General features: G+C 39.3%; 1 protein-coding gene across 3 annotated transcripts in view; it reads left to right on the forward strand.

Moving 5' to 3' along the window:
- Positions 1 to 12,478, forward strand: part of Grid2 (glutamate ionotropic receptor delta type subunit 2) — a 1,429,152-nt gene that overhangs the window by 1,377,961 nt on the left and 38,713 nt on the right. For all 3 annotated transcript variants that reach the window (XM_048813623.1, XM_015484559.2, XM_048813622.1), the window contains exon 15: positions 11,131 to 11,371. In XM_048813623.1, coding sequence (XP_048669580.1) covers positions 11,131 to 11,371 — 241 coding nt within the window. The remainder of the gene's footprint in view (positions 1 to 11,130; positions 11,372 to 12,478) is intronic.

Consider the following 12,478-nt stretch of genomic DNA (forward strand, 5'->3'; position numbering starts at 1 on the left):
GGGGGAGGGGGCGGCTCTGCCTCTCAGCAGGCAGCTGCTCCTCTTCTGCTGGTGGGTCGCAGGCCCGCCTACCTTACAGGAGTGATTGGAAGCTCTGTTCAGCCGTGGGCCACTGGGCCTTTTCTGCCGGTGGTCACCGTTCCGCCTACCTGGCAGGCGCTGGGGGTGGGGGGCGGCTCTGCCCCTCAGCAGGCCGCTGGGCCTGCTCTGTGGATGGTCACAGTTCCCTCTACCTGTCATTCAACTTTTTAAAAGTTGAATATTCCCACAGATGTTCAAGAGAATGTTCGTTCCTTCAAAAAGTATCTTTTCCCATCATCTTCTCTCTTTTAACAATGTGCCAAAGATTCATATCACAATCCTTATTCATTTTACAGATAACATACACTTCAAGATCCCACTTATTTTAAGATTTGGTTGCCAGACTCAAAGATAGGAAATTATTCATAAAATATATACAATACAGTACACAAAACAAGTTTGACTTTCTGACACTTTCATAAGCATGCATCTGAAAGGTCTGCATAAGAAGATTTTGTATTGCCTGCAGAATGACTCCAAACAAGGATGATCACTGCCAGTTTCCCACTGCAGAATGAAAGAATTTTTCCCCTTTACCCTATAACCCAAATATCACACTGAGCTTAAGGATGTAGCTGACATTTTTAAAGATCACCAAAAGTGTTCTCTTTCCAATTGCAATTATGCCCTCTATCTCAGTGGGAGCCATTGTCTGGGTCTTCTCAGCTTTCTAGCAACTTTCTGGCTTGCTTTCATTATCCTGATTATCTATTCATTTGCCGCCCAGCACTCATTTTATGAAAGATCATGTCTGCCATTTCTATAATGAGTGCTTGACTTTTACTGCCAGCATAAACACATAAAATATATAATAATTAAAGTTCACTAGTCACCAAAGTCTGGAGATCCGTCATGTTGCTAATTTGATTTTTCAAGCAATTGCTTCTCCGTGAACAGGGCTGATTTTGCCCCCCTTGGGCAGTGCAAGACTTACATTTGAAGGAGAGGGCTCTAACCTAGAGAGATCGATGTGAATGGGCACCATATATTTCAACTTTAAGGCTCATCTTCAGGCAAAGAATATATCTATAAGTATGGTGGCTCGAAGAGCTAACAAAAATCTCATCAATACTTGAACATAAAAAGTACTCTAAATGTTAAAGAGTAAGTAGTACAGTTTTCAAAATAATTGTGTTATTTAACAAATACCATACCTTTCCTGGAGGGTTGTTTAGACCCTAAGGAAAAGGTTCACTGAGATAACTATGGGAGTCTGCACAACATAATTATGCAATTATGGTGGAAAGTTCACCATGGGTTGACTTTGGCTGGGAAAGGGCAGGGTTTCAGAACACCGCCTTCTTGTTTGCACACTTCCTTTTTTCAATAACATTTGTAAAGCCCCCTAAGTGCCTGGTGGTAATGAATTTACCTGACTTTACTCTATTCACAAAGAGATTAATCAATGCATGCAGTATTCATGTGGCTCTTTGGGGACGTCAGGATGTGTTTCACAGGAAGTAATGTTTGTAAATAGATGCAATGGGATACAGGTCGGCCAAGGGACTTGAGTAGTCAAACTCTCAGCTCATAAAGAAGCAGGAAGGAAAGGAACGATTTCCACTTACATAGGTTTTCTTTATGGATAATGAAGAGCTCTATGGTGTATTCAAATAAAAGGCAGCTAGGAGCCCTGAGTCTGAGAGCCATTTGGCCTTGGGACATTTTCTTCACCTCTGAACCTCCATCTCATGAGAACTCTGTACAATCAACGCTGTTAAAGCTCCTTACAAGAATAAGGAGAGAGGTAAACAGTAATTCTTCCTTCACAAGGATCTTTTAAGAAGTAAATCAAATAATTTGCCATGTTTTTGATAAATGCCTTCCAAGATTTATAGTATCATGCATGCATTCTTCTGGAAAATAGATATTCTGGATAAAGTTTATGGTTCATTTCCAGCCACAGGAAAATGAATGCCTTAGGAAGACACTAGTTACTAAATAAGGTCATGGATACTGGTTTCTGAATAAGAAAACCAGATCCGACCAATTAAAGACTTTATCATATTATCTTTTTCCAATTTGAAAGTGAAATATCAGGTTGGAAGCAACACAGGAAACTTTCCTTTTTATACAGGTCTCTGCTGTGTAGCATCCTTCAACAATAACTGAGCTCATAATTGAAGCCAGTCCTGTGGATCCAGCACTGCAGCAGGGAGCTGGGCAGGCCTTTTCACTTCCCTGGGCAGAAGTGAAATATGATCTCCTCTCCCAGATCCTTTCCAATACTAACAGGTGTCTTTCTCATTAAGTGTTCATGGTAATTCTTTACTAACAACAACAACAACAACAAAAATCTAATTCATTTATATACTTTCAAACATAATTTTAAGAGTTTTATATATTTTTTTAAAAGAGGCATCAGCTTTTCTACATCAGTCAATTGCCTTATCCATTCTTAGCCAATCATAATCGTTTCCTTACAATTTCTTTTTAGCAGTATCATATCTGATGATACCCCCTTGATCTCAAGCTAAAGATGCCATTGTCTGGAAAAATGATTCAGCCAATACAAACCTCAGTTGACAAATACTACCTGATCTCAAATAAGGCAGTCAGTCACTCAGGAATGTGGGAGGTCCCAATCTCAATCCCAATATTCAGCTGTATTATAGGATAATCAGAAAACCAAAGAAATCCAAAGTCAGTTGGAGGATTATACTGCTATGTTGATACAGTGCATAAATAAATTTTTCTCAATGTGGCTAAATACAAAGTCACAAGATCACTTGGTACTCACTTAAGGATGCACAAATAATGGGAATTGCTATATGTCAATTAAGACATGTTCAAAAGATCACTAGAATGAGTTACAATCTCTGGCTCTGAAATAGGCTGATACTTTCTAATGACCTAACTTTGACTCTGTCATTTAATCCCTCTGAACTTCAATAATGTTATTAATGATATGGAAACTCATCGTGTTCATCAAAGCTATTTGTTCTGTGAGTTTTAAATCAGCTCAGCAAATCAGACTCCTGGTTTTTATAAATAAAGCCCTTCATTTACATATATGGTCTAGAGATACATTTACAGTATAAAAGTATAGTTGAGTCACTGCCAGGGAGACTACATGACATGCAAAGCTCAAATATTTGCTATCTGTACCTTAATTTTAAGTGTTTGCTGTCCCTTGATCTAAAATATACCATTCATGAGTTATTTGAAAATGCCAAAAAATACTATTCACCTGTATAATCTTAGGTAATTTTAGTGGATCAGACTTAAGCAGCTGAAATTTGGTTCAACTAGTTGAAAGAATTAGTTAAAAGTCCAATTAAAGCAAAAGATAAAGCTTCTAAGAATCTCCCCGTGGCTATTTGGTTTTACTGAAGCACTAAATGTTATCAATAAATATTTGTTGCATCTAATGCTACTAACAGATCATGAAGAGATTTTTACTTAAGAGAAATAATCAATGGGTGCCTCATTCACAAGAAATGAATAGAATTTGTTTTTACACATCTGATTGTTCAAATTGTGTTGCCAGATATGCCAATCAGAGTGCCACTATACTTACTTGCTTAAATCTTACTCTTGTGCTTGGGCTTCACTTAAAATTTACCTACATTTTCTAAGACAAGAATGAAAGAAATAATGAATAAATGGAAAATCTATTGAGCTGCTATTTTCTTAAATCATTTGCATGCTATTAACTCGTTCTCAGCAACCACAGAGAAGGAAATTTTGTAAAAACCAAGCAAATGAACTTGAAAATGTGTGTATTGTGAGCCAAAATAGATCTACTCAGTGTACCAAAAGATTATTTTTTAAAATATATTCCCAAGTATTTTTCTCAGTGATAATGGATAGTAAACATTACTGAATAATGGGGCTCTATCTAAATATCTTTTAATTTTAGTCACATGAAACTTATATGTACAGATAAAATATTCCCCCCCCCCAGATAAAATATCCTCACCCATCCCTAGTGCCAAATAGCCTCAATACTTCCAAATTGAAGAAATACCTAGAAACATAGAGTTTCTAACACTATGTAACGAGAATTCTCTTTCACTATGATGAGTTGAGAATCTGGAAGACTTAGGATGTAAGTAGGATGTTCAGGAAAAACAGGAGAGCCTACCTCTTCTGACCAGTGTTCTATGAGGGCAGGGTGGGATATGAATGAGGGGAGGTTCTTAGATTGAAACACTGAAAAGGTAGAAGAGAGGGTCTAGGACTTCCTTCCCTTCCTGTTAGGGTCTCTGTGAGGAGTCCCCAGGGCCCACCAGGCTCTATACCAAGAGAGAAGACCTTGGATGAGTGAGAAATCAGTGCCATGTGGTCAGGAAAAAGCAAAGTTTCAATCTTCATCCCCAGGTCTCTCTTATTCCCCTGTGGTGGGAATGCTAATTAGCGCATATGGACCCACCTTGGGACCATTCAAAGTAACTGACAGGGTGACACTATAATAGGATCTGCAGCACTGCAGAATCATCAGGGGTAGATGATGAAAATGGCAGAGGTTCAGAAGGGAGCCCTACATTACCACCCTATATCAGCCAACTTGACCAGACCTAGCACTTCTGTAGACCTTAGCTGCAGTTGTTACCAATTACTGTCTAAAGATTGGACCCAGACCACTCTCACTTTGAAGGACAGCTGCCCAAGGAAGTCCAAGAACAGAGAAGGAACCAGCATCCCCTACCCCCACCACCACCCCCAATCCAAGATGGGGGAAATAACTGTGACCTCCATAAATCCTAATGCCATCTTGGAAAAGAACACGGGGAAAGAGAAAGAATTGAAAATGTCATAGGATAAGACATATCTCCAAAGAGGTCCAAGGAGTTCCCAGAGAAAAAAAGAAAAATTGATTCAGGACCAGCGTAGTTATTGGCATAGGTAACGGAAAAGAATTTCAGAATGTGGCAATCAATGACATAGACATAGGTTTATTTAAGAATTGGATACACATTCAAGGAAGAATGGGGGCAATCTCAAGAGAGAGATACCTTTGGAGGAAAGCAATGAATACACATTCAAGGGAGAAGGATACCTGTCTGCAGAAGGAGAGACAGCCCCTCAGTGGTGTGGGGTGCTAGTACTTATAGAGGGCTGGTGCTAGGGGCTGACTAAAGGGGGAGCCAGGGTGGAGTTTCAGGATTTGGTGCCAGTTTTCCTTGTTCTTGCTCATTGCCCTTATGGTTCAGGGTCACAGGTCAAGGGCACGGACAAAGGGTATGTCTTCAAGAGTTGTAATTGGTGGGTGCTTTCTGCATTTCAGTGGTTCATGGGTATTCCTCCTCTTCTGTGGTTTATGGGCATTCCTTTGAGACTCAGTATCTCTCCCTTTATCCCAAATTCCTATCTCAGAAGTACTGAGTAATTCTCTTAAGCAGATTGAGCTAAAGCTAGAACCATGTTAAATTATTAGATCAGATTAAATTTTAAATCCTATTGAGCTAAATTTAGTTTTTTCCCCACTGCTCAGTGGCCACAGTGCTACTAAGGAAGATCAATGAGGCTATGAAGAAAAGCCACATTTTCTTTGCACACCCAAATGGTGGTATGAATAAATTTGCAGTCACACTACAGTTATATTGTTTGTTCTAGAGGAAATGTATTGATGACAGTTTTCCTCAGGGTCTAACAGACTTCTAAATCTAAAAGTGGTTCGCTATTTTTTTAAAAAGTTAATTAGAGGCCGTGTGAAGTAATGGAGAAAAAAGTGTTGGAAGACAGACCTGAATTCTAGCCCCACGTCAACTATTTCCTGGCAGCATGAGTCACACACAAAAAAAAGTCTTTTAATTTCTATAGCAGTGAAATTTTGTGTTGGATATTTTTAAAAAATGTGGGGAATTACGCTCTGTATCCCTTGGTATCCTCATCCATAAAATGGGCATGGGGAGACAAAGATAGAAGAAATAATGTCTATACTCTTTTTCATTCTAATATTTTGTGCTACCAGAAGATGGGAAATCTTATTATGAGAGTCACAGGAGTTCCTACAAATGGGGCCTGAGAAAAGGATTTTGCCCATATTAAAAAAAAAAAAAGAAAATGAAAAGATTCTGATCATCCCTAAGTCTTTTCCTAGTAGAAATGACTGGAAAGGCAGTGTCATTTTTCTCAAATAATCAGTACTTTTTTTAGAGTCAGCTCAGCAAGAATTTACCAAAGGGCTATGACTCCAATAAAACTTGAAAGGAACCTATGGACAGCTGTATTATTCAAAGGCAAAATCTGTCACCTATGTAGGATTAAAAAATTGTATCCATCTCATCCTTTTTGTTACAAATAACTTGAAAATCAATTCCTATATTAACAATTAAAGATGGCAAGTGACCAACCTTCGGGGCAAGTCCCATGCACAAATGAGGCTCTTATCTTCAAAGTACAAAGCTTTACAAGATGACACTGAGGCCTGTTGAATGTTTTTATTTGAATATGAAAGAAGGATCTTTTGCTTCTTTGCTGCCTTCCCCTGAAATTTGCTCATTTTTATCAATAGAAAATGCTATGCATGTAGGATTGATCTATTAACCATTTTCAAACTGCAGTTAGGTTTTATAGACTTCTAAAATTTTTCTGTTCAGTGAGATCACATATATTTTTATACTTTTGGCAAAAGAAGAAAAGGCAATGTTCTTCTCAGTGAATCAATCATTTGCTGATTCGAAGGGGCATATAACTCTCCATTAAGAGGAATGCACCAGAACAGGTCCAAAGAAAGAACAATAGTCACACATGCTGGCAATAATAATTCTAGTTTCAACTGTTGGTCGCCTTCCATATATGCCACGCAGTGAGCAAATGCTTTTTGTTACGTGGACTCATTAATTCCTCAAGAGCAAGCGCTGCCATCACCCCGGGGTATGAATGGAAGGAGTTTTTCTGAGTGCACTTCAAGAAAAAGTTTTAGCCATCCAGTTGTTCATCAGTCTAATGGCGAATTTTGTTTCTAATAGGTAAATGTTTACAGCGCTAAGAAGTCCACACTATGCATCTCAAGCCCACAGGTGAACCGCAGTAACTCTGCTCTCTATGAGCAAAGACTGCCATCTTGTGGAAATCACACACTTAACAAAAGAATATCACTCTACCCAGCCAGAAAGTGTTCCTGGCCCTCACCAAGAATTTTGCAACTAGTTTCTTGCCTTGTTATGGGCATATATCACTGTTGCTTATAATTAAAGGGGAAAAATCTCCTTTGGATGTTGTTAAGCTTCATTTAAAGGGCCAGCTTCTCATGAAGATTTGAAAGAGAACTTATCTTTCTGCTGATTATAGAAATTACATTTTACTAACTTATTTTACCTAATCCTTAAGTCAAGTTTTTGTTAAATAATTAAAAAGAGGGTGTGGAGAGACCTTTCTGGTGGAATTTCCAGGAGCACTGGATTTTGTAGCGAGCTTTTATGACAAAACTCTTGGCTCAGGGAATCTTTTCATTCTCTTCCAACACAATAGCCTGGAAGAGCCTACATTCCTTTGGAATCTGCTGTGGGCTGGTCAGAGCTGCACTGAGAGACCCTGTAGTCCAATTACTATGTGTATCCCTGAGCTGCTGTGATGGTAAGATCCACCTTAGAAAGAGCTCCTCGCAGCTCCTGGGTTATACCAGAAGGCTCCTAGAGAACTCAGCTCTCTGAACTTAAAAATTCTGCAATAAAATGAATTCTTTGATTTATCACCTTTGACTCCTAATAGAATTGAAATGGGTGAAATATAAAATGTAGAGTTTGGTAACTGTTCTTAAAGCTGAACCATTTTCCATGTTGAGAACAAATAAGGAGGTAGTAAGTTGAATCATGGAGATCTCAGATACCCCTGAGGAGTCAGAGTAGGCAGTCATCAACCCCTGAATGAATGATAGAATAAGTGGACATGAAGTGAGGACATTAAAAAAAAAAGTTTCACAATGTTGCCTAGGCTGCTCTGACTGGATGTGCAATCACGTTTTAGAAGAAATCTTGTACCCAAGGAAATGCCTGGTAATGAAGTCCCTCTTGAAATATTTATTGAATGGACAGATGAATAAGAAGGACACGGAACAAATTACAAAATGGCTTCAATGATAAGGGGGGAAAAGTAGGATCTGAGGACAGAGTTCCTTTGCTAAAACTGAATTAGGCATAGTCATCAATAAACATACACCTGCTCTGTGAGGGGAGTGTGTGTGGGGGGTGGGTACGAATTCCAGAAAGGGGATCAGGCATTGATCAAATGACCGCAAATAATGTGAAACAATGATAAGTGTCATGAGGGGAAAATCTCACACTTTCACAGACACCCAATAGCAGAGTGGCAGGAGGAGCAGAAGAGCAGTAAAAATGGGTTTCGTTTTGTGTGTAGATAATTGTCAGCCTCCGTATCCATGGGCCCCACACCCACAGATTCAGGTTGAAAATAGTCAGAAAAGAAGAAGTTTTTCTGTAATGAATATGTACAGACTCTCTAATTATTTTATTCCCTAAATAATACAGTCTAACAACTATTTATAGACAGCACTACCTTTTATTAGGTAATAAATAATCTAGGGATGATTAAAGGCATAAAGGAGGGTGCCTGTAGGTCATATGCAAGTACTAAGCCACTTTATATGAGGGTCTTGAGCATCCTCAGATTTTGGTATCTGTAAGGGAACCCGGGATACATCCCCCATGGATACTGAGAGACAATTGTATTCTCATTAAGCAAAGGTTGATGTCAGTCCCTTTTATACCTACACATACTTATAAGTACAAATTTAAGAATAATTATTTGTCCCAACATGATTACATTTTTCCTTCAACCTTGAAGGAAAATGGTGTCCTGACAACCAAGTGAAAACACATAAAGGATTTGCCATTTCGTTTCATTATTATTGTGGTATAGCACTTAACATGAGAGCTAACCTATTATTGAATTTTTAAGAATATAATACAGTACTGTTGTCCATAGGCAAAGTGTTATATAGTAGATCTCTAGATTTTATTCATCTTTCATAACTGAAATTTTATACCATTCATTAGCAACATTACCATCATTTAAATGGTATTCATGAAGAGGCCAAGCAAGTAACTTTGATGCTACGATTATGTATTTGTATGATCCTAGTACAGTACCAGAAATTCCCACAGGTAGTTCCTTCTTTGGATCAAGACATTATTCCTCAAGTGTATTCCTCAAATTGTTTCCCTGTGTGTTCTCAATATGTATTACTTGGGGAGGAAAATGGGGGAAGGGAAATGGAAGTTGAGTATGGGAAAAACTGAGTTCAACAAAATCATACAGGCTTACTTTTCCACAAGTGGTCTTGGAGAGTCCATAGGCTAGCATCTTGGTATACTTCCAAGAAGGTGCTTCTCAGAGTTAATGACCACAGAGCCCTTTTCCTGCAGAGGCTTTCTAGGTACTAGTGTCCTGGGGAATACACTTTGGGGAATTCTGGAAAAGGAAATGAATTTATCTGGGATAAAGACTGGAATACAGGAGACATAGAACCCATTATTACCTACAATTATTTTAGTGAATGATGTTAATCAATTAATTGCCCCTTTTGAGAAACATTCTGAGGTGATGGGAAATTAGGCAGATTGATTTCACAAGAAGCAAGGAGGAAAAGCCCAGGCTGTTGGGGAGGCTCAAGGGCACTGTCAGTCCTGCAGTATCCATGGGAGTTAACAGAGCTGAAGACCAGCTCTCCATGATAGATGGAGACAGAGATTCTCCTAGAGCTGGTCTCACTCTTGATTAAATCAAGTTAAAAGTTGATCCCACCCCCAGTGTCCTTCCCTTTATCATTTTCCTCAATTTTCTAGCCCCAGGCTGGTTATAAAAACAGGTAAAAAGGTTATGTGTCACCAAAAGTTGGTGATTTACTCCTTCCAAATTGGCCTGGTTCTTTTCCCTCACCTTTTAAACAGTCTTACCCCAAAGAATCCAAGACCCAGGATGAGATTACAAAGGTAGGACACAGGAGCACAAGGAGATGGCCTCTGGGTCCCTCTCTTCCCACCCCCAGCCATGTCTTGCATGGGAAGGTTCCCCTGCTCAAAGCTGTGTGTACCTGAGCTTGCACAACCCTGCTCTGTGCTCACTCTAACACTACCACGTATGTCTTTGGTACCTTTGTGACAATAAGATCTGCTCTCAGGAGGACATCCCAGGAATATAACTGAAAGAGCACTGAGCTATTAAGCCAGAAAATTCCAGAGAACCCTGAGGATATGCATACTCTGGACCGTATATAACCTGGGCCTCTGAGGAGGGGCATCGCTGGAGGAGGGGCAGGCCAGGCAGGTATTGGATAGAGCCCAAAGAATATTCAGAATTGAGACTAATTCCTCAATGAGAATCACACTTTAAAAAGCTGCAGTCTTTGCAGTTACTCCCAGAATGTGGAGAGAAAAGATGAAGAAGAAGGGCATTTCTTATTTGAATTGAACTACTTCTGAATGCCTCTGGTCAGCTTTTCTTCTTGTTCTCCAAGGTGAGATTTCTTCCCCTTTGGCATTAAAAGGAAAACTAGATCAGTTGTGTGAAAAAACAAAAAATGATGTATTTTATCAACTTCAAACTTGTCCCAAGGCTTTCTTGCACACTGTGTTAAATAATAGAAGTCTTTTTAATTGAATTTCTATGTGTGTAGCATATGCCGGGCGACATTACGCCAGCATCTTGCTCAAAGCAGCAAAACGTTCTTCATAAAAGCATTAAGATCCAGAGGATCCTTCTGTGTGTAGGAAAGGCACACAGAATTGCAGCAGCTTGAAACCACATCAAAACAGGGCCTCTGAAATGTAATTGTAGAAAGCCACTGCACCAAACCAGGGACAGGAGTATTTAGTTACAGAATAAAACCAAAAGAAGGAGGAAAGGAGGGAGGAGGGGAATGGGAGGGAGGGGTAAAAATGGGCAAAAAGTCCCGCAGCACAACCTCATCTATAGAACCAGAGCCATCATGGTCAGTTTCCTCATAGTCCACCTATAAGCTGATCTGTAGATTCCTGTCCACCGGCAGCCACCATCCTTTAGAGGTGGGGTGGAAATCAGAGCTGTCATGGAGAAGGCAACAACTATGTCTGCAATAACATGGGTTGTGTTCTTGACCCCAAGGATCCTGGAACTTCAGCAGAGTGGCGACATGGACATCTTGAAGCACAAATGGTGGCCTAAGAATGGCCAGTGTGACCTGTACTCCTCAGTGGACACAAAGCAGAAAGGAGGCGCCCTGGACATAAAGAGCTTCGCGGGGGTCTTCTGCATCCTGGCTGCGGGGATCGTCCTGTCCTGCTTCATAGCCATGCTGGAGACCTGGTGGAGCAAGAGGAAAGGCTCCCGGGTCCCGTCCAAAGAGGTACTTGACGAGCTTCGGCTCTGACTTGAACCAACAAGCAGGCCGTCACTCCAGGCAGGCTGGCCATGGGGAAAAGGATAATGAATTGGGGGCGGTCATTGTTTCGTCTTTCTTTGAAGACGGAAAATAAATTTGAGTGAATGGAGAAATGGATAAGGCCACTACTAATTTCCATTTTAGGCCCTAGCAGATAAGCGGAGAGCAGACTATAGTATCTCAAAGACTGACAAAGCATGTGTCACGAGGCTCTTTGAAATGTTTCTCAATCTCAGGATAGACTTTAATTCAGTGATTTTTTTAAAGGTAGTGATTTCCTTGACCAATTTATAATGATGCTCACCATTTCATTTTATTTAAATTAGTTATTTAACTTGTAGATAAATTACTTACTTGGGTTTCTAAGACTAGGCCTGAAAAATGCAATGCTATAGTGAAAAATAATCAGAATTTTCCCATCGCCACTGGTGATATATTACAGGTAGATCTGTAGGGTTGTCCTGTGATTTGGGTTCTTTCATGACCCCAAGCTTGCCAGATATAATCAAGGAATCATCCACAATTCTGTTTTTCTCCTTTTCTCCTGAGCCATCTTAGTTCCAGGGCCATATTAAATTTTTCTAGATATATGAAAGAATAATTGCAGAGTTACACATACTGTCTCTTTTAAAGTACCACGTGCCTTGTTTTCATTACAAATTATGGGGTTTATAAGTTACCAGAGAAAATATAAAGTTAAAATAAACTATTTGATTCATTTATGTTGTTTCAACTGGACCAAAAGGTGAATTTTTTTAAAAAAATGAAATTACATTCACTAAAATTTCAGAAATTGAAATGGAAAACAACCTGAATTTGTTATACGATTTGATCTGGAGAATAGTTTCAAAAGAGAGTTTTAAACTTTCTTTAACTAGAACTTGGCTAACTGAGGACTGGAGCAAATCCTGAGAGGATTTGCTTTGATGCACAAATTAAAATGACTTCTGTTTTTCATATAGATTTTTACACATTTAATGTATTATTTCAAACGGGCTGTTTTCTTAAGTAGTCTAAGGACTCTATCTTTACCACCTTATGTGAAAAATTGATCAGCATCATTTCAAGGAA

This window comes from Marmota marmota, unplaced genomic scaffold (assembly GCF_001458135.2).
Source record: "Marmota marmota marmota unplaced genomic scaffold, marMar, whole genome shotgun sequence".
NCBI classification, from domain to species: domain Eukaryota; kingdom Metazoa; phylum Chordata; class Mammalia; order Rodentia; family Sciuridae; genus Marmota; species Marmota marmota.